The sequence below is a fragment of the Eumetopias jubatus genome, unplaced genomic scaffold, assembly GCF_037043125.1.
Source record: "Eumetopias jubatus isolate StellerSeaLion01/CBP00866 unplaced genomic scaffold, mEumJub1_p1.0 scaffold_4, whole genome shotgun sequence".
NCBI lineage: Eukaryota > Metazoa > Chordata > Mammalia > Carnivora > Otariidae > Eumetopias > Eumetopias jubatus.
This window is the reverse complement of record NW_028274810.1, coordinates 92,014,603-92,037,963: the sequence shown is the minus strand read 5'-3', so window position 1 is coordinate 92,037,963 and position 23,361 is coordinate 92,014,603. Positions and strand designations below refer to the sequence as shown.

The 23,361-nt window shown below is 38.0% G+C and overlaps 1 protein-coding gene and 1 pseudogene across 9 annotated transcripts in view; one reads left to right on the top strand and one right to left on the bottom strand.

The window, feature by feature from the left end:
• The window catches only part of HP1BP3 (heterochromatin protein 1 binding protein 3), a 39,443-nt gene that overhangs the window by 5,520 nt on the left and 10,562 nt on the right, over window positions 1–23,361 (bottom strand). For all 9 annotated transcript variants that reach the window (XM_088022581.1, XM_088022582.1, XM_028090781.2 and 6 more), the window contains 6 exons: window positions 22,387–22,546; window positions 19,930–20,073; window positions 17,837–17,917; window positions 16,603–16,757; window positions 6,931–7,021; window positions 462–621 (listed from right to left, as the gene is read on the bottom strand). In XM_088022581.1, coding sequence (XP_087878707.1) covers window positions 462–621; window positions 6,931–7,021; window positions 16,603–16,757; window positions 17,837–17,917; window positions 19,930–20,073; window positions 22,387–22,546 — 791 coding nt within the window. The remainder of the gene's footprint in view (window positions 1–461; window positions 622–6,930; window positions 7,022–16,602; window positions 16,758–17,836; window positions 17,918–19,929; window positions 20,074–22,386; window positions 22,547–23,361) is intronic.
• On the top strand, window positions 3,954–4,368 carry LOC114199045 (mitochondrial import inner membrane translocase subunit Tim9 pseudogene; annotated as a pseudogene).

Below are 23,361 nucleotides of genomic sequence, written 5' to 3'. Positions count from 1 at the left end.
TCAAATCACCACCTGACAGGGTAAATATACTTTACTGAAAAAGAGTATTTTCTGTTTTAGGGCTTAAGGCAATGAGAAATAACATAAGTCGTATTTAAAAACACCAGCTTGGTTTCAAGGTGAGATTAGATGTTTTAGTAAACATTCAGAAAGGCAAAAAGATACTATATTTGAGAGGTGTTCTGAATCAAAGATTTATCTAAATTACAACAAAAACAAATATGAAAAAAACCTTTACAGCAAAGTAAAATCAAATCCTGATCTTCAATAGACATTGTAAATTAAGGATAAGCCTTGATCATTTGTTTTTCTTTTTGTAAATAATAAATTTGTAAAGTTGTTGTTCCCTCTTGGTTTTCACAGTCGATACTTAATGCTTTGTCATTAACAGCATGAGCTCTAAAATTTTTCACAAGATAATTCCCCTGATCCTCGTTAATGCACACAACTCTGAGTCTTACTTTGATAGTTAGAATTGGTCCCTGGGTGGTTCTCGAGGACATACTTCTTCAGAGCAGTGGTGGAGCAGGTCTTCGGCTCATTCATGGCAGCAATGGCAGACAAGATTGCATATTCCATCAGGCTTCCACCAAGCAGGGGTTTCTCCCCTGATTTCTTCAGCTGTTTTCCAAGGAGGAAGAGAAAAGCATCAAGACAACACTCTCCCAAAGCAGGTCAAGACAAGACTCCTCTGCACCAGGTGGGTCGGAGTTCCTGCATTAGCACAGATATGTTTTACAATAAATTGTCAGGTTAGGGACTTTCTCTTCCCACTCATCAGGTATTCAATCTGACTGAGGAGTCCCAACCCTCCTCTGGATATTTCCTCTTTCCATTTACCCCTCCATCCAACCTAAAACAGCAACAGCTACCCTAACTCAAACAGAGTAACAGCTCTACACCAATAAGCAAGTTAACTTGTTATGCCCCAATAAATAAGATACTTTAGAGAATACTTCCTTTCTCTCAATCTGAAAAATGCAGTAGTTAAAAAAATAATAACCTTTTTAATCCTGTAAGGAAAGTAGCAAAGGAAAAGTTTAATAAATACTTAGGGTATCATACAACAGAAAATTACATAGCATATTCCAAGGTCAAAAGGATGGGGAACAAAGAACAGCACCAATAAGCAAAAAGGGTAAAAGAACAAACTTAGGTATGGTCTACAACAGAGATTCTCAAAGAGTGGTCTACAAACCCTATGGGGTTCCTGAGACTCTTTCAGAGGATCTGCAAGCTCAAAAGTATTTTCATAATACTACTAAGATGTGATGTGCCTTTTTCACTGTGGTGACATTTGCACTGATGGCAGAAAAGCAATGGTGGGTAAAACTGTTGCCACCTTACCATAAATCAAGGAGGAGACACAAAAATGTACCAACAATTACTGTATTCTTTATTGCTATGCACTTGTGGTTTAAAAAAAAGTCAATTTCACTTAGGAATGCCCTTGATGAAGTAGCAAAAATTATTTTATTATATCTCAACCCCAGTGCATGTCTTTTTGATATTTTATGGTATGAGATGGGAAGAACACATAAAGCATGTCAGCTGCATATGGAAGTATGATGGTGGTCTCAAGGAAAACCAGTGATTGAGTTGTGAGCTGAACTAGCTGCATTTTTCATGGAACACCCGTTTTTATCTGATGGAACAACTAACAGATAAACTATAGTTATTTAGGACTTGGGCATCTGGTAGACATTTTCTTGAAAATGTATTAAATAATCTTCTCCCTTCAAGGAAAACTAACAGTACTTGTTACCAAGCATAAAAAGCAATTTTTTAAGAAAAATTTTAAATCACAGAACACTTGTATTTATACCATGGTGAGCCTGGCAATTTCCTAGTACTTAAATATTGTTCTGATGAGGTCAGCCGGTAATATAATGTTACTTTTGTTATTGTTTGATGAAATGTGATAATATTTTAATAACCTGCATAATTCAGTGAACCACTGTTTTCCAAATGATCATGTTATGAAATTATGCATGGTTAGAAGATCCACTCAAAGTTCAAGACCAAAAGATTTTAAGGCAAGAATACAAAAAGTTCACTGATACGGTCTCAGATTCTAACATGGCAACTAACCTTTAAAGAATTACCACACAATCAGTTAATGTAATACACAATTATTAACAGAATAAAGGACAAAAACCACATGATCATCTCAAGAGACAGAAAAATCATCTGACAAACCCAACAGCTGTTCATAATAAGAACTCCCAAGAAACAAAGAGGAAAATATTTTCTCAATCTGATTAAGAGGCATCTACGAAAAACCAACAGCTAACTTAAGACTTGATGTTTTTCCCTTTAAGATGGGGAACAAGATAAGGATGTCTGCTCTCATCACTGTACTGGAGGTTCTAACCAGTGCAATTAGGCAAGAAAAAAGCAAAACAAACATCTAGATTGGAAAGGTAAAATAGTCTTTTTCTTTTTTTTTAAAGATTTTATCCATTTATTTGAGAGAGAGAGAGAATGAGATAGAGAGCATGAGAGGCAAGAGGTTCACAGGGAGAAGCAGACTCCCTGCTCAGCAGGGAGCCCGATGTGGGACTCGATCCCGGGACTCCAGGATCATGACCTGAGCCGAAGGCAGTCGATTAACCAACTGAGCCACCCAGGCGCCCCGGAAAGGTAAAATAGTCTTTATCTGTAAACAATATGACTCTTTATGTAGAAAATCCTAGGGAATCCACAAAAAAATCCTAAGGAGCCTACAAGAAAACTACCAGAACTAGTAAATGAGTTCAAAACTGAATCCATATAAAATCAATAGACAAAAAAATTACCAATAGACAAATCAATTATTTTTCTATATGCTAGCAATATCTAAAAATGAAAGTATTTCCATTCATAACATGGAAAAAGAATAAAATACTTAGGAATCAACTTAACAAAAGAAATGTAAGACATTTATACTGAAAACTACAAAATGCTGCTGAGAAAAGTTACTAAATAAACAAGATAGTCAGTGTTCATGAACTGGAAAAGTCAATATTATAAAGATAATGATTCTTCCCAAATTGATAGAGAGGTTCAGTGCAATCTCTACCAAAATCCTAGCTGGCTTTTTTGTGAAAATTGACAAATGGATCCTAAAATTCATACAGAAATGCACAAGACCTAGAATAATCAAAACACTTTTTAAAGAAACTATATTTTAATATTTCCCAGTTTCAAAACTTACTGCAAAGTTTTCAAAGTTGTAGTCATCAAGACAGTGTGATCCTGGCATAAGAATTCACATATAGGGGCGCCTGGGTGGCTCAGTCGGTTAAGCGACTGCCTTCAGCTCAGGTCATGATCCCAGGGTCCTGGGATCACCTCCCTGCACAGCAGGGGAGTCTGGTTCTCATCTCCCCCTGCTCTCTCTCGCTCACTCTCTTTCAAATAAATAAATAAATAAAATCTTAAAAAAAAAAAAAGAATTCATATACAGATCAATGGAACAAAATTGAGAGTCCAGAAATAAACCCTTAACATTTATAGTCAATTGTTTTTTAATAATGATGCCAAGGCAATTCAGTGGACAAAGGACAGTCTTTTCAATATACAGTGTTAGGACAACTGGATATCCACATGTAAGAACATGAATATTTATATCCTTACCTCATATCACAAACAAAACTCAAAATGGATAGACCTAAACGTAAGAGCTAAAACTATTTAAAAAACTCTTAAAAAAAAAACCATAGGAGTAAATCTTGTGATCTTAAGTTAGGTGATGATTTATTAGCTACAACACCAACAGCAGAAGCAATTTTAAAAAATGATAAACTGGCTTTCATCAAAATTAAATACTTTTGCACTTCAAAAGATACCATTAAGAGGACTGGAAGCGCAGCCCCCAGCCTCGCACTGGTGTCGGATGCGAGAGCCTGCGCTTAAGAAATCAGTCATTAGAAACATTCAAGCAAAGGCTGGACAACTAATTTTCTGGAACAAAAGGAAACTCATGCATCAGAAAAGGTGACTAATAAACATACCAATAGAATATGGCTGCACAAATACCAGAATCTGATCAGATAAAACAGTTTAAGGAATTTCTTGGAACCTACAATAAACTTACAGAAACCTGCTTTTTGGATTGTGTTAAAGACTTCACAACAAGAGAAGTAAAACCTGAAGAGACCACCTGTTCTGAACATTGCTTACAGAAATATTTAAAAATGACACAAAGAATATCCATGAGATTTCAGGAATATCATATTCAGCAGAATGAAGCCCTGGCAGCCAAAACAGGACTTCTTGGCCAACCACGATAGAGAAGTCCTAATGGATGGACTTTTGATGAAAGATTGCCAGCAGCTATTGTGATGGAAATGAGGATTCATCTGATAGCATCCCCTGAAAGCAGTAGCCACCATATTAAACTGTCTGTCCTAACTTTGGCAAATGGAAACAACTGGAGAAACAAAATTGCTATTTACCAAGAATAATCAAAAGAGGAGGTCTTATTGTTGAATGAATATAATAAGATGCAACATTTGTTGAGGCCTTAAGATTCAGCAGCTTGGTAATTTCATCAGAAAAATAAACCATTGTTTCTTCAATTGTGACTGTTAATTTTAAAGCAAAATATGTGTTCAATCATGTATGAGAATTTTTTATTACTAAAAGTAAAATAAATGGAAATATCACTGAGCAGTTGTTTATACTATATATATAGTACCATAGTATTCTGACTGGACTGTGGATACGTTGAAATGTTTTTCAATCACGATCATCCTCCAAGTATTCCTGTTCATTCATGTCTGCCTCAAATTGCTGGTAAATACATAAAATAGTTACCTGCTAATCATTTCAACGCATGATCATTTCTTGCCTCCCTTCTTGTGTCAGGGTGGCCATTATATATTCGTATCCTAGCCATATTTTTCATATGTCTACAGGAAACATCCCATCTGAGACTACCTTGTGAATGTGTAAGAGTTGACTAGTATGCTCTAGTGGAGACTGTGTTTTGTGTTTTGTTCAAAAGCTGAGTCCAACATGAATGATTCTCAGTCCAACATTATACAGTGTATTCTCATCCATGACGTGTGATCAGTGCAATGAAAAGTGAACTGAAGTTAAAAAAAAAAAAAGATACCATTAAGAAAGTGAAAGCACTGACCACAAATTAAGAGAAAATATTTGCAAATCATGTAACTAGTGAGGAATTTGTATCTAGTTACATAACTTGTATATCTCAATAGCAAGACAAATAACCCAACTTTAAAAAACAAGAAAAGGAATTAAAGAGACATTTTACTAGAAAAGATAAATGTCCATTAAGCATATGAAAAGATGGAAGATGGTCAAGATCAGCAATCATTAGGGAAATGCCAACCCAAACCACAATGAAATAGCACTCTATATCCACCAGTATGGCTAGAATTTTAAAAAGACAGTAACAAGTGTTTGCAAAGATATGGAGAAACTAGAACCCTCACAACTTTGTTGGTAGGAATGTAAAATGATGCAGCCACTCTGGTAGTTTCTTACAACATAAATTTACCATATAGTCTAGCAAGTCCACACTCCTAGTTATATATCCATGTGAAATAAAAACATGTGTCTGCACAAAGATTTGGATGTAAATGTTCATAGGCAACACTACTCATAAGAATAAAAAAGTGGAAATAACCCCAATTTTCATCAACTTGTGAATAAACAGAAAGTGTTAGATTCATACAGTGTGATACCATGTGGCAATACAAAGGAATGAAAGCACTGATTCACGCTGCAACATGGACAAGGCTCAAACAAGAGTATGCTAAGTGCAAGAAGACAGACACAAAAGACCACATATTATATGACCCTTTCTATATGAAATGTGTAGAAAAGGCAAATCTACATAAAGAGAAAGTCAATTAGTAGGTTGGCTGAGGATGGGAATGGGGAGAGACCAAAAGCGGGCACAAGAGATCTTTTTGGGTGATGAAAATGTTCCAAAACTGGATTGTGGTGATGGCTGTACAACTCTGCAAATTTACTAAAAATCATTGAATTATAAATTGTAACAAAAAATGAATGAATTTTATGATATATAAACCATACTTCAATAAAGCTATTTAAAAAATTATCATTTGTTCCAACGCTTGGTTTCAGCTCAGGTCATGATCTCAGGGTGGTGGTTGGGCTCCGCACTCAGTGCGAGGTCTGCTTGTCCCTCTCCCCTCCCTGACAGTCCCTCCCACCCCCTACATGCTCAACAGCTCTTTCTAATAAATAAATAAAATCTTATTTTTTAAAAAAAATTATCATCTGTTGAGTTCTGGTATAGTAACAAAGAATAATATCCACAACTATTTGAAAATTATCTTAAAATATTCCACACTTTTCTAACTGTATTACTATGTGTGGTGAAAAAAAAATTTTTTTTTTAAGATTTTATTTATTTGACAGAGAGACAGCCAGAGAGGGAACACAAGCAGGGGGAGCAGGAAAGGGAGAAGCAGGCTTCCCGCAGAGCAGGGAGCCCGACGCGGAGCTCAGTCCCAGGACCCTGGGATCATGACCTGAGCTGGAAGGCAGACGCTTAATGACTGAGCCAACCCAGGTGCCCTGTGTGGTGAATTTTCTTCATAGATATAACCCAAAATGTGTTGAACAGATACCAGCTGTCTTCTCTTAAGCAAAATATTAAAGACATTTGCAAATTTTTAATAAACAGTACCTGTCTTCTCAATTTTTTTGTTTTGGCAAATATAATTATTTTTCACACAAAAATTATTTATGCTAATGTGAAATTTTTTTTAAAATTAATATTTAAAATTTCGCTCAGTTTTAATTTCTAATACAGTAAATATTGATAGGTATAACCTACATAAAAAAAAAAAACCTCTTGGGGTCCTCAAAAAATTATTAGAGTATAAGGAGGTCCTGAAATCAAAACTTTTAAGAACCACTTCTCTAGAATCCTTTTTGTCCTCTAACCTGGAATGTCCCAGAAGCACCTTTGCCAGTTATTTGTTCTAACTGGCCTCTCTCTACTGCTCTCTGCAGAGCATTCTTCAACAGCTGAGGCCTGCAGAGAAAACAGAAGAATAGTGATCAATATATCAATGAAGGAGAGATTTGAAGAAACAAATCTAGGGTGATTTCCTGAACTATGTTCTGATTCTTATTACATGTGGTACTTTGTTAAAATGGACAATAAAATAAAGTACTGGCACCCTTAACACAAGTGGCATTCTTTTTTCTTCGAGCAAAGAAGTTAAGTCATTATCCAGATACAAAGAACCATATACCACACACAACCAATTTCCGAACTTCAGGGCACTCCAAACACCCTCCGTTTATTCCATCAACCACAATGGCAACCAAACTATGTAATCAAACAAAGCATGGGTATGTTTAAAGTCCCATTCAACACTGGAATTCTCTGAGGCAAAATTCCTAGATTTTTTAAAAAGTATGTAACACATTAACAAAAAACAGAGGCATTTTTTACACACCAGTATGAGGGTAGCTTAATAAGATATAATTCCCTGGGAAAGAAAATTGGTTGTTCTTAACATAGTGTCTCTGTCTTAAGAGGGTTATAGTTTAAAATAAACAAACACCACTAGGTCATCAAAACCAAATGTCAGGAAAGAAGAAACTGAATGTCATTAAAAACATAAAACGCGTGCCTGGCTGGCTCAGTCCAAAGAGCATGAAACTCTTAATCTCGGGGTTGTGAGTCCGAGCCCCAAGTTGAGTGGAGATTACTTAAAGGGTGAATCGTATTCTGAAAGTCTGGAGCTGTGTTATGTCATAACTCTCAAAAATTACTAGAATGCACCCAATGAGCAGAATGTCATGAGAGTCATTTGAAACTGGTCAGTTGCTACACAGATAGAAAAAGATCAGTGGGGCAGCCCACTGAGGGGCAGAATAATGAGGGCCAAATTATCATAGGAGGTGTTTCCCTGAGGTCTGAGATCTTTCTCTGGAGAAGAAATTTTCAATTTGTATCTAACCACTGAGCATTACAGGCTGAGGTGACACTAGAGTTTTTAATGACATCATCTGTATGCTTAGGGAAGAAGAATAGAGAGGATCCCATGTTCTAACAAGATGCTAAAGAGTGGGAACTATCCTATCTAATCTTGTACATCCCTGACACTCCAGATGAAGAAACTCCCAATTAAAAAAAAAAATCACAGTGAAAATATTTCTAAGCCAGTGCTATTCCCTTCAGGATGAATATGATTTATGCCATGACCCAAAACACATACACACCCACACAGAGACACAAAGTCCTTCATCCCACAAACATTTACTGAGTATTTATTATAGTCATACAGGAATAAACAGAGAGACCTGGTCACTAAACTCCAGGAATTTAACAGATGATGAATATACAATAATCATGGTAAGGATCAAGGTTGCAGTATGTGCACAGAGCTTTGGGAATACAGCTGAGGGAGTGATTTAACTGCCACACACTTTTTCTATTAGTTGCTCTATAAGGCAGACTGCTTAAAGACTGGTTTCCAATGGGGGATCACACCGCTTCAGTAAAATACTGACACCCCCGTGGGGAAGAATCTTCTTTACCGAGGTTCAGGTGCTCCCAGAATGAGATCAGTTAAATCAGTTCCCTTCTTAACATTTTTGTTTTCTCAGCAATCTTTATGCCAGCATAAACTTTTGTCCTGGGCTTTTAGGAATCAGAGTTCTATCACTCACTCTATCTTCCAATAAAACCATATTTTTACCAACTGCTTCAAAACTTCTCAGAATGGACCATTCTTTCACCACTGCCATAACCTTAGTATCAGCTACCATGCCCTCCCTTCTGGGCATTGTGCTGCTTTGTTTTCAGAATGCATACCACTATTAAGTCACTATACCTACAAAGGCCATCTTTATGACGTTACTCAACTGATCAGGTGGCAGATCCTAATGCCTCAACCCAGCTTCAAAGCCTTCCATGACGTAATCTCACTCCTTGTTAGTCTAGATGCAGTCAGACCCAAGCTCCTTTTAGCTCTCAAAAAGGAATGCCAACTCCTGCCTCTGAAATTTTCTCATGAGGCTCCTTTAGGAATGCCTACCCCACTCTACCATCCATCTAAATTCTATATTCTTGGGACGCCTGGGTGGCTCTGTCGATTAAGCGTCTGCCTTTGGCTCATGTCATGATCCTAGGGTGCTGGGATCAAGTCCCACATCGGCCTCCTTGCTCAGCGGGGAGCCTGCTTCTCCCTCTGAATGCAGCTCCCCCTGCTTGTGCGCGCTCTCTCCCTCCCCCGACAAAAAAATCTTAAATAAAAAAAAAAATTCTACATTTTTCTAGACCTAAACAAGCCCCATCTCTTTAACTTACTGCTAATTCCCAGGCACAGTTCCCTGTTCTGAAAAATTCTATAGTCTGTATCACACCATTTTGCACTTACTAAGGTGCCAAGTGCTGTTTGAAATGCTTTACACGTGTGGAATAAACCAAAAAATACAACAAATCCAAAAAATAGGTACTATTATTGCCCATACTTTACTGATGGAGAAAAGCTGAGTGACACAGAAAAGTCACTTCTCCAAGGTCACACAGCTAGGCAGTGTAAGAACCAGTTACAAACTTAGGCAGTTTGATTCCAGGTTCTACATTCTTTTTTTTTTTTTTTTTAAGATTATTTATTTATTTGACAGAGAGAGAGAGAGACAGTGAGAGAGGGAACACAAGCAGGGGGAGTGGGAGAGGGAGAAGCAGGCTTCCCGCCAAGCAGGGAGCCCGATGTGGGGCTCGATCCCAGGACCCTGGGATCATAACCTGAGCCGAAGGCAGACGCTTAATGACTGAGCCACCCAGGCGCCCCCAGGTTCTACATTCTTACTCACTATGCTATGCTTGCACTTTCCAATATAAGACACCCAGAACAGTGGAAAAAGCAAGAAGTGTGAAATTGAAAGACAAAATAAAGTTCTGGCTTTACCAGTGAAGAGTCAGGTAATCCTGGGTAAGCAAAATGTTTATTTTTAAGTCTTTTTTAAGAATCATAGAAAACAGTATAAACAAAGTGTTTTATAAAGCCCTATACATAAGTTTCAAGGGACTTTTTATTATAACAATTTTTATTATTTTATTTTTTTAAAGATTTTATTTAATTTGACAGAGAGAGACACAGTGAGAGGGAACACAAGCAGAGGGAGTGGGAGAGGGAGAAGCAGGCTTCCCGCTGAGCAGGGAGCCCGATGTGGGGCTCGATCCCAGGACCCTGGGATCATGATCTGAGCCAAAGGCAGACGCTTAATGACTGAGCCACACAGGCGCTCCATAACAATTTTTGTTTTTAATTAGATAATTATACCAGTTTAATTAGAAGCAGGGAATAATGGGTGATTGCTGAGCGCTGTGTTTCTCAACTGTGAGAAAATCAGTTTGCATTGGGGGATATAAAAATGAAAGCCATGCACAGAGAGAATCAAAGGTAAGTGATGGAAGACAAAAATGCAGCTGATAGTAGCAAGGATTCTGAATTGCAAGTATCTAAATAAGAAAGTTACATCAGTCTGTTAGAAATGCATAAATGGGGCGCCTGGGTGCTCAGACCCTGTTCAACAGGAAGTCTGTTTTTCCCTCTCCCTCTGCCCTTCCTCCCTGCTCGTGCTCACTCTATCATGCTCGCTCTATCTCTCTCAAATAAATAAAATCTTAAAAAAATAAATGCATAAATGGAATTAAGAAGATCAAAAGACTCTTGAAATTACTTAGTGTTGAAAATGTTAAGAATCTAAGGGTCACCAAGGAGATTAAAAAGTTTAGAGAAAAGGGTGCCTGGGTGGCTCAGTTGGTTGAGCGACTGCCTTCGGCTCAGGTCGTGGTCCCGGAGTCCTGGGATGGGGTCCCGCATCGGGCTCCCGGCTCGGCGGGGAGCCTGCTTCTCCCTCTTACCTTCTCCCCTCATGCTGTTTCTCTCTCTCTCTCTCAAATAAATGAATAAAATCTTTAAAAAAAAAAAAAGTTTAGAGAAAGGTATAGGGCATACAACGGAATCTTGGGCTATGTTCTTATTTTGGTGGAGGCAGAAAGAACAAATCAAAGAGAGTATGAAGTTATACCAGACACAATGATTCCTAATTCATGTAGTAGAATGGCCCTTGAAAGTTTATTTTTAAAAAAGATTTATTTGACACAGATTGAGAGAGAGAGAGAGAGCATGCGAGTGCTCGCACATACAAGCAGCGGGAGCAGCAGAAAGGAGAGGGAGAAGCAGGCTCTCCACTGAGCAGGGAGCCCAATGTGGGGCTCAATCTCAGGACCCTGGGATCATGACCTGAGCTGAAGAGACCATGATGCTTAACCAACTGAGCCACTCAGGTGCCTCTACCCTTGAAAGTTTCTAAAGGTACCTTCTTAGAATGAACCCAAAGTCTCTATGTAAATCCAACATGCCCAGTTTTTTTTAAAATTTTTATTATGTTACTCACCATACATTACATTAGTTCTTGATGTAGTGTTCCATGATTCATTGTTTGTGCATAACACCCAGTGCTCCACACAGAATGTGCCCTCTTTAATACCCATCACCAGGCTAACCCATCCCCCCACCCTCCTCCCCTCTAGAACCCTCAGTTTGTTTTTCAGAGTCCATCGTCTCTCATGGTTCGTCTCCCCCTCCGACTTACTCCCCTTCATCATTCTTCCCCTCCTGCTATCTTCTTCTTTTTCTTTTTTCTTAACATATGTTGCATTATTTGTTTCAGAAGTACAGATCTGTGATTCAACAGTCTTGCACAATTCACAGCGCTCACCATAGCACATACCCTCCCCAATGTCTATCACCCAGCCACCCCATCCCTCCCACCCCCCACCACTCCAGCATCCCTCAGTTTGTTTCCTGAGATTAAGAATTCCTCATATCAGTGAGGTCATATGATACATGTTTTTCTCTGATTGACTCATTTCACTCAGCATAACACCCTCCAGTTCCATCCACGTTGTTGCAAATGGCAAGATCTCATTCCTTTTGATCAACATGCCCGGTTTTTAATTTAGGATTGCAAAAAATCATTGCTACCAAATTAAGGAGGTGACTTGCATATTATATAAAAAAATATTACCTTTTTAAAATTTAATTTTTTTTTAGAGAGAGAGAGAGCGGGGAATGGAAGAGAGGCAAAGAGAGAGGAGAGAGAGAATCTTAAGCAGGCTTCACACCCAGCACGGAGCTCCACATAGGGCTCAATCTCACAACCCTGAGATCACGACTTGAGCCGCAATTAAGAGTGGGATGCTTAACTGACTGAGCCACCCAGGCACCCCTAAAAAATACTCTTTAAATATAAGAATCATATTTAGCACAGTGTAATGCTCATACAATGAGAATGACGTTGGAACTGAGACTGATAATATTAACATGAGCACTTACTACATGCCAGGCACTGTTCTAAGTGCTTAACGTGTACTAAGAGATCTGAGGCTCCTAACACCTTATTTTGATACACTGCTTATCAATGAGAAAACTGAGACACAAAGGATAACTTATTTAGTGATACCAAGCTAGAAAATGACAGAATCAGGATTTAAACCTAAGGGTTCCAAAGTCTGTGCTCTTAACCACAATGCTCTACAGCCTCTAGTATATGGGAGCAGGAATTCACGTCTCATTTCACATGCTCCAGGAAATAGGCTCTTTATAGAATGGCCAGGTGAAATGCCCACATTCATTCGTTCACTCATTCAACTAATATTTATTGAGCATCTACCATGTGTTAGTCTTGGAGGAAACAGAAGTGAACAATTTAAATAAAAATCCTGGCCTTCAGGATTCTGACATTTTAATGGGGTAGACAGGTAATTTTAAAAAGGCCAGGCAGATGTAGTATATGTTAGAATGTGATGAGTGGTATAGAGAAAAATAAGGCAGAGAAGTAGAATTCTGAATGCTGGGAGAGGAGGGAAAGGTTGCAGGTGTATTTTGGGTGGTTCCATCAATCAAATCCAGTGTATGGGCCATGTCTGGACATCGACTGGAACAAACCAACTATAAAAAGTCATTTTGGAGACAACTGGGGACAATGAATATGGCCTGCATATTGGTTATTAAGAACTTAAATAGTATGATGGTTATGTTCTCTCTACATTTGTATGTTTTAAAGTTTCCAAAATTAAATGATCAAAAAAAAAAAAAAAAAAAAGGAAGGCCATCAAGGAAGAGTCAAAGCATTCTAATGATGACATTAGAGTAAAAACCTGAGGGTAGTGAAGGAGTGAGCAAGGGGGTCACGGGGAAAACCATCCAGGCAAAGGGAACAGCAAGCATGCAGACTCTGAGGCCAGTTAAGTGACGGAAGGGTAACAGGGGTTTGGTCAGAGACGCAATGAAGTGTAGTGTCTTGTATACTGTTTTAGAGACTCTGGCTCTAACTCTGTGGGGGCTGGGAAGCCACTGGAAGATTTGAGTGGCAAGGTGATATGATCTAACTTACATTTTTGAAAGTCCCACTCTCACTGCTATGTTAAGAACACACTGAAGGGGAGGGAGCATGAGAGGTACAGTTAGGAAGTTCTTACTCTAATACAACAGAAATGATGATGGCCTGGAAGAGACTAACAGTGGAGATAATGAGGTCTGTTTATCGTAATATCTTAATGCCAAAGCCAAAGTAATTGCTTACAAATTAGATGGAGGTGTGGGATAAATAGAAGAGACCAGCACAAGACCAATGTTTCTGGCTTCAGCAGCTAGAAAGATGATGTTGTCATTCACCGAAGTGGAGAAGATATGGAAGACACAGAGTTTTTTGGGGAGGGAGCCAAGAGTTCAGTTTTGAACATGTGAAGTTAGAAACACAAGTAGTGATAGCAAATAAGCATCTATCCATGTGAATATGCAACCAGGAGGGAGGTATGGGCTAGATTTATGTAAAATTAGGAGTGTATAGATTTGACAGTGAAAAGAATTACCAAGAGAATGTGGACAGAAAAGACAAGAAGGGAGCCTGGCTGGCTCAGTCAGAAGAGCATGAGACTCTTGATCTCAGCATCATGAGTCTGAGCTCCACACTGGGTGCAGAGATTACTAAAAAACAAAAACAAAACAAAACAAACAACTTAAAAAAAAAAAAAAAAAGACAAGAGGCCTAAGGTCTAATCCTTAGGAGACTGAGAAAGAATGGCTAGTGAAGTTGGAAGAAAATCAGAAAGATAGGCTGTCCTAGAAGGCAAGTGAAGAAAGTAAAGAAAGGAAGTAGAGGAGTCCTCGACTGTGTTAAATGCCCATGAAAGACCAGCAAGTAAGTTAAGGACTATGAACGGACTACTAAAATTTACAACATGGAGGTCATCGGTGACACTGACAGGAAAAAGTAATTCAGGTAAGGTGGTTGAGAGTAAAGTGTGACAAAGTGGGTTTAAAGAAGTAGGAGGGGAGAGGAGTGCCTGGCAGGCTCAGTTAGTAGAGCATACAGCTCTCAGGAGCATGATCTCAGGGTTGTTGAGTTCAAGCCCCACACTGGGTGTAGAGCTTATTCAAGAAGAATAAATTAAAAAAAAAAAAAAGGGCAGGAGACAGAAAATTGTAGACAGCAAGTACAAATAACTCATACTTTAATACTGCATTTTTCTTGTTCTTTTGTTTGACCAAGTTTAAGTATGGCTAAATTGTCGTGTTAACTCTATGTATGACAAGACTCCACTACAGTCAGAGGTAAAGAAAATTATGGTTTCACAGAAGTAAAAGGAGAAAGGGTTTCAAAAGAAAAAGTTACCATTATTAAGGTCACAGGAAAAGGTCTTCAGGTTTGTTACCATTTATGGGTTGGTAACCCGTCTATTATCAGACACATTTTGTTTCAACATAAGATGATGACAGGAAATGTTCCCAAAGATGAGAAGTGGAGTGAAGTTATGCTGCTAGCAATCACCTGTCTCCTGTGAGTAGAGTAGTATGGTAAGGAAAAAAAAAAAGCTGGGAGAAGATAAGGTCTCCAGTCACCAGAGAGTAAAGCGATAAACCTGAAATGTGTTACCATCTTTAAATGCATCATACATACGCATTTCTAGCTCACAGCTCTGTCTGCGGTCATACTCAGGGTAGAAAAAGCACGAAAAAATCAGGATATTAATTTCAAACTTTGTGCTTCTATGATTCCTTTCGTACCATTTCACTGACACTTTAATTGGGCACTCTGGAGATCATTAAGTGCTTTTCTGAAAATGTGGTGTCTGGGCTGAAACTTCAGCAATTCTAATTGCAATACCTCAGTAATGCAAGTAAATACTGGTACTAAACAATATCAGGACAATGTGCCTGCAAATAAAAATCACAGAAATGACCCCCAATTGAAGACAATTCTCCAAAACTCATCATAACAAAGATCTCACATAAACACACTCAAAACACTAACTCTGTGAATTACAAATTTAAACAAATTAATATATCTGCACGAATCCACAAATTAGCACGTGACAGTCTAAATGATCAGTCTAGATATTTTTAAGTAGCAACATTTTTGGAAATGAATTACTACCAAAATTCTCCCACAATTCTACCTTAAATGTTTAAATGAAGAAGATACTATGCTATGTCTCTGTAGAGGTTATAGAAACCCGAATCCTCTTACGTTTCAAACTCTAAATAAAAAATAATGCAGGGGTGCCTGGGTGGCTCAGTCGTTAAGTGTCTGCCTTCAGCTCAGGTCATGATCCCAGGGTTCCTGGGATTGAGCCCCGCATTGGGCTCCCTGCTCTGCGGGAGGCCTGCTTCTCCCTCTCCCACCCCCCCTGCTTGTGTTCCCTCTCTCGCTGTCTGTCAAATAAATAAATAAAATCTTAAAAAAAAAATAATAATGCATACCAATCACCTCATACCAACTGAGAATAACTAATATCAAAAAATCAGAAAAACAGGGGCGCCTGGGTGGCTCAGTTGGTTAAGCATCTGCCTTTAGCTCAAGTCATGATCCCAGGATCCTGGGATCAAGCCCCACATTGGGCTCCCTGCTCAGCGGAGAGCCTGCTTCTCCCTCTCCCTCTGCCTGCCGCTCTGCCTACTTGTGCTATCTCTCTGTCAAACAAATAAATAAAATCTTTAAAAAAAAAAAAATCAGAAAAACAGGGGTTGGCAAGGATATGGAAAAATTAGAACCCTTGTGCACTGTTGGTTGGAATGTAAAATGATATAGCTGCTGTGGAAAACAGTATGGCAATTCCTCAAAAAAATAACCAGAATTATCGTATCATCTAACAATTCCACTTCTGGGTATATATCCCAAAGAACTGAAAGCAGGCTTTTAAAGAGATGTTAGTGTATCACTATTCATAAGCAATGGCCAAAATGTGTAAGTCAACCCAAGTGTTCATTTTTTTAGAAAGACTGATTATGAGAGAGAGAGAGAGAGAAAGAGAGCGAGCCTGCACGCACACTAACAAGCAGGGGGAGCGGTAGGCAGAGAGAGAAGCAGGCTCCCTGCCAAGCAAGGAGCCTGATGTGGATTTTGATCCCAGGACCCTGAGATCATGACCTGAGCTGAAGGCAGATGCTTAACCGACTGAGCCACCCACGGAGCCCCCAAATGTTCTCCTTCTTGAATATTTACTCTTTATCCTTTCTCATGAGAAAAGGGCTAAGGCAGTAACACAGACATCTGTACTTTAAAGTCTATTTCAATGGCTCATACCTGATGTCCACTCTAAGTTTAGGGTAATACTGAGACACGTATTTCCTGATGAGACTGTAAGACGCTTCTTTAGGTTCACAAAGGCGAGTAAAGGCCAATGGGAGGATATCCTCCAACTTTACTTGTGGCTCTGGATCCACTGCAGAGCTTCTGTTCTGAAATATAATATCAAAAATTATCATCAGTACAGAATATAGAGTTCTCTGTTCAAATGCTTCTCTATTCAACTCAAGGGCTTTCCTAAATTGACTGCCAAATCAACTAACTTGTAGAAGACTATCACTTTTTTCCACATTCAAATAAATATACCACAGGAGTATAATGGCATTTGTGTGGCAACTTATTTGAGATAAGAACTTCAGATTGAAAGTTAAAATATGTATAAAAATGACAAGAGGGGCACCTGGGTGCCTCAGTCAGTTAAGTGTCCGACTCTTCCTTTCAGCTCAGATCATGATCTCAGGGTTGTGAGATCAAGCCCCAGATTGGGCTCTGCATTGGGTGTGGAGCTTGCTTAAGATTTCTCTCTCTCTCCCTCTGCCTCTGCCCCTCCCACTCAAAAAAGAAAAAAAAAAAGAAATGGTAGACTTTAATTAAAGGTCCTAGTCTTTTCTTAGCCTTTAATACCAAAGAATGAAAAGGATCATGCAGCACCAAAAAGCACCATAAAAAAGTTCATTTCATTCAAAGTTTTAGGAAAAAAGTACAAAAATCTTTGGAGCTGCAAAAACACAGATGTATAGTCATGATTTTACTTACTGACATAGAGGAAATACTACATATTTCACTTTATTATTGTACAAATACTTTCCACAAATGAAATTATGTATCTCAAGGTGGAAAAGTATTAGTATGTACAAAAAAGAAAAGAAAAAAGAAAAGAAGAGGAAAAAAAGAAAAGAAAAAGGCTCTGGGTATAGTTTTGAGGTTAATAATGGGTAAAGAGGTACTCACATGCCCCTTTTAGTTTAACAGACATTTCATTAAAAGCAGTACAATTCATACAGCTGCCCATAATTCAACTTATGGCAGTTAAGTGCATGGGCTCTGGGGTTGGAGTGCTTGGATTTACACACTGCCTGTTTTCTACTCATTAGCTGGCCGAGAGTGAGTGAAGGCCTTAGGAGAAAGGCTGCACTCTGCACGGTGCCGGCACACACTGAACACTCAATGCTGCTATTTTTAGTGGAAGAAATAGTTTTACAGTGCTCAAACTGTGGTACAGACTTCTTACCTTTCTGTTTCTGGATTTCTGAGGTGTTTTTCTTGATTTTTGGACCACAATAAAACTCCCAGAAGCACCTTTTCCTTTTACCTAAGGTAAATTAATTAGTTACAATAACCAATATTTTAAAATTATTCTGGAATTAACATTTTAACTTTATACTAGTCCAAGCAAAGTACAGGGCATGGTGATACAAGAACTAATGTAAAGTGCTGTTCAACCCTTCAGAGAAAAAAGAACAATGGATAGACTGAAAGACTTGGGACTGCATCCTATTTATGGTATCATCCAGCCATTCAATATTGGACAACCCCGTAAAGTCTCTGAGCTTTTGTTTCCTCATCTATGGAACTGGGACGGATGCTATTGTGATACCAGGTTAAATAATCTACAAGCTTTCCACCCCCCCCCCAAAAAAGTACCATGAAAGAAGGGACAATCTCTTGGGGAAAATGAGAAAACCTCTATCTTGAAAGGAAGATCATTCCTTGGCAAAGTATACAGCCTGCTGATCTCAAACTACAGTGCTTCCCAGATTGCCCATTAGTGATTATTAGTGCACATGGGAAGAGTTATCTAATTAATTCTTAGCCACCCCATATGGTATGTGTAAGTCTTACCACATATTTCCACAGTTTACAAAGCACTTTCATAGAACTTTAAAGCTGATTGGCACTAACCTGATTCCTCCACACCTTAGCTTTATTTGTGCTACTATGAATGTAGCAATCAAGCTGAAATGCTTTCAGCCTATAAACTGTTGTTTAAGCATCAAACTGAGGTCAGCCTACGAGGCAAGAATAGGTCATAAACTATATTTCACAAAAAAAAAAAAAAAAACAACCAAAAAAAAAAAAAAACATGAAGCCAGCTCATAAACTGTGCTGACATACACTATGATAGAGGACAAGTCTTTGGTTCTCAATACATTGGTTAGATAATACCTTTCAATCAGTGACTATTTTAAAGGCCATATGAATATCAGTTATACACCATTTTGAGAAAGCTGTACCGTTAGCTCCACAGCAGGAATCTGCTTTACTCACTGATTGGGCCCCCAAGCACCTGGCACACAGGAACAATATATATTTGTGGAATGAAGTACTTGTTGAAAGTTCCTAATCAGAATTTAAATGCCTTAGTGGCACAGAATTCTGTATTAATCAAACTGTGCAGGAAGATATGAAAGAAAAGGCAACAGGACTCTTGGAACAGAGTTAACTAGGTTTTGAACCATTTTTGCCAGTACCATGGGAACGTGGTAATCACTGGACCTCTGAAGAGGATTTAAGATAAAGTCCATTCCAACTTTAAATTTTTATGATTCTAAGCAGTATTTTGATGTACTATGCAAAATAACATGTGTTTATGCCTGAAATCATTACTGGTTTTAGTACTAGTCTCAATTTACTCAGGCTTCTCTGATGCTCCCAACAAGCTTTAATATTGTTAAGTTAAAGTGAACCTATTTACAAATACATAACAGTAACAAGTCCAGTCACATAACAGCCTTTAAAACTAACACAAGACAAGAATAATTCTTTTTTCCTGCTGCAATAAATTGATTCCTTAACCCCACATTTTATATCTTTATTTTCAGAACTACATATCTCAAGCATTAAGTGGCTCCCAAAGAAAATCCAATTATGGGGCACCTGGGTAGCTCAGTTGGTTAAGCATCTGACTCTTGATTTCAGCTCAGGTCATGATCTCAAGCCTTGTGTAGGGCTCAGCGTTCAGCGTGGAGTCTGCTTAAGATTTTCTCCCCCGCCCCTCTCTGCCCCTCCTGCCTCCCACCCCCAGTTCATGCACTCGTGCTCTCTAAAAAAATAGGTAAAGAAATAAAATTTATAAAAGTACAAGGAGCACCAGAAACAAATTACACTATCAGAATGCTTCTGCTCTCCGAACAGTTAACTTATCAAAGATAACTGGCACACCTGTGATTCTGAAACCTAGTCTCAAATAATAAAACTAGGTTAAGCTTAAACATTTCATCATCATGTTAATTTACAAAAGAAGACACAAAAAGCCTAAATGTTATTGTGGACTTACAGTTAATACATGTTGAAATGATCTTATCCCCAATAATTGTTTAATACCTGTTTGATGACACCTCTATTTAATTCTCTTTTCAGTGCTTGTTTAAGGAGGTAGCCCCTTCTCTCCAGCTCCAGAGAAGGGTACTTATGAATAATATATTTTCGAATAGCAACCACTGATGCACCACTCTTCTGGAAGCATGCCTAGAAAACAGATTTACCAAACCATACACATTAGTTTATACCGGCTGCTTTTCATTAGACAGAGAATCTGATGACATATGTTTTCAAAATAAATTATTTTGGAGGTGAACTTGACAAAAGACGATAAAAATGGCAGAAAGAATGAATAGTCTTTCAGGTAACTTCAGTTCATCATGGTTGTTGAGAAATACAGAAACAATCTTTTTGCAACAATTTTAACTTAGTTGAAGACAAGCAAAGAGAAGATAAAACGTGAACAACATTCTGTGTGTCAAGGAAGAACTTTCCATTTTAATTCTATTCTATATTTAAAAGACAGATCTCCAGCATTAAAATGAAGAAAACAGAACATTTCTATTACTATAGGATTGTAGATCTGGTTCATTTTCTGGAATGAGCTTTAAGCATACCAGGACCAATGTTCTCTGTAGGCTTTATGTGAATGTCAGCAGAGAACATTAGCGAAGATAATCTGAATCAATGGCATAAAACTGGTTTACAGATGGCAAAATCTTAAGCAAAGTTTTGGGCAACAATGAGGGCATTCGATTGTGACTTAAAATGCCCTCTTCTGTTTCCATCCAATTTATCTATATTCCATTTGATTAATGACCATGGAAGACTTAAGTAGGTCATTAAGTAATGAAGGTGGCAAATTTTTTTTTCAAATGCTTTATATTTTGAAGCACACCTAAGGAGCATCTGTTATTTACCTAATGGGCTAGTCCACCAATTTTGTGTTGCCATTGTCTATACACTGAACGTGGCACTTATTCATTCTCATCGGATAAAGACTTGATTGAATGTTATTTTACATACTTTGACAATAAAGAAAAATTGTACAACATAAAACAAAATTGTGTTAATATGGTTGACTGACTTCAAGTATCTCTGATCTATTACAACCTATTAAAGTTTACTCCTGATCTTTTAAGAAAATTCAAAGAAAATCGAGCAGAAAAGAACTCTCTAATGCTAAAACAATTTTATGCTCCACCAAACTGACACTGAGATGGAAGTAGACATAAGGACTTGTTTATTCACAAAATGGTATCAATGGTCTATAATCATGATTTGATACATTGCATGGAACACACACACACACACCCTCCTTTGAACAAATATGCACAATCAGATTCAAACTATTCTTTAGGCCTAATTATACTGTTCTAATTTTTTGTTTCACTATTTTAAAATTTTAGTCCCTCTCCAACCTCACTGTAAGCCTGCTCCTTGAAATCTAGGCTGAGAGGTCATTAAGTGAAATCCTGGAATAAAGGCTATACAAAAAAAAGAGATCTCACTAGATCTAGACCAGGAAAGTTTTAAGGAGTTGAGAGCACTCCTGAAAGGAGTGCAGGGAGAGGGCTGAAGGCAAACCCTTTTCCAGTTTATGTGTCATTCTCAAATTCTGAAAATGACCACTAGGCTGCCCTCTCCTCTGTACACCACCCTTGATTACATTGGTCTTTATTCCTCTTTCCCCAATTCTGACTGAGATCCTAGCAACAAGATCCCTAAAATGAGGGTGTCTTGTTAATTTGCATGATGAGATAAGAGAAGCGAGTGAGATTATCATATTATGTGAATTAGCAAGGTAAAAGTAACCAGGAAAACTTAAAAAAAGCAAGGTCAGATGATAACCTTAAAAATTAAAATAAAAAAGCTACATGAAGACCCGTAAGCTAATGGGAGTCAGTGGATTACAGCAAAGTCAGAAAGCTGTGCAAGAATTTTTCGTGATGCAGCAAAGTAGTAAGGTTTCTAAGAGGGCTTCTTAGAGCTCAGGTGAGAAAGCTAGCTATTACCAGTATTAGACACTCAGCTTTGAAAATGGATCTAAAGACAGCGTTTCTTTTTTAAAATAAAAATCCTCTATGCTATTCAGTTACTCTCAGTCAAAATCAGACTTCATAAGGGCAGAGACGACCCTGTTTTATTCTCTGCTATATCCTTAGCAGGGTTACAGATACAGAGAAGTTAGTCCTTAAATGTTTGTTGAATGAATTAACAGGTTCAGCCTTCAAATAAATACTATATTTAACCAATAAACTGAGCAAAACAAAAAAAAAATCTGAAGTTAAAAATACTTGCTATAATAAATGTGAATTAAAAAATTAACAGTGCTCACCAAATGTGATTTTCTTAAAACAAAAACAAAAAACATGAACTTCACAATGGCTTTCTTCTATTTAAGTATCTTTTAGGAAACAGAGCAAGATTTCTCATGTCTGGACAGGAATATGCCATTTTCAAATAACCCAAAGACGAACAAAATAGATCTAAGATGAACTGCTTGTAATAAAAACTTGCCTTAATGGCCTCAGTTAGGATTGCATCCATCTTGGGACGTGGGGAGGAAGCCATCGGTGTTTGTTTCTGGGCTCTGGCTAGCTGGCTGGCAGAAAGGGTAGCCCAGGAAGGTATTGTTTTTTTCACTTTCTTCTCCTTTTCTTTAGACTGATCTTTCTCACTTTAAAACAAAGAATTGTTATTATGCAAAGTAAACTCTGCAGAAAGAGGTATAAAGTCAGAAAGAAGAACAGACAAGAAAAGGATAAAAATTAATGTTTTATTGCCACACTAAAGTGATACATAAAATGAGCAAATTTTCAAAAAATAAAACCTTTTTAAAAAATTGGATACTATAAATGAACCAGAAAGGTGTCTTCTCTTAGGTGCAGGAGAGAGGAATCAGATAAATTACCACTGGTATGAAGGGCCAGCACACTAAAGAAATGAGAATTTTAAAACGTATTCTAACAACTACAACCGCTGTCATTTAGCACAGTGAAAAGAACTCAAGCTCTGAAGTTGGACGACCTGGGTTTGGGTTTTTGCTCTAACATTTACTAGCTACATGACCTTGGCGGGTAACCTGAGTCTCAGTCTCCTCAGCTGTAAAATAGTAATCTAAGGCCAAATATTTTACAAGTTTGTTGCAAAAATTATGAGATTGTTTGTAAAAACAATTTTGTGAGCCATAAAGCATTATACAAATTGTATTCTAAATAATAAAAGAACTCCATGCACCTAAAATACAGGGTAGCTGCTAAAAATTCCAGAGAACTTAAACCTATAAAGGATTCCCTGAGGACTATACCCAGAAAGTATAGTTATTACTAAGTTATTCTTTCATTTAAAAAATAATTCCTAACAATTTTGACCAACTATGAAAAGAACAGACTGCGACCAGCTGTCCTGCAAAAAAACCAAAATTTTAATTAAGAATTGCTGGGGCGCCTGGGAGCCAAAGTGTCTGCCTTTGGCTCAGGTCATGATCCCAGG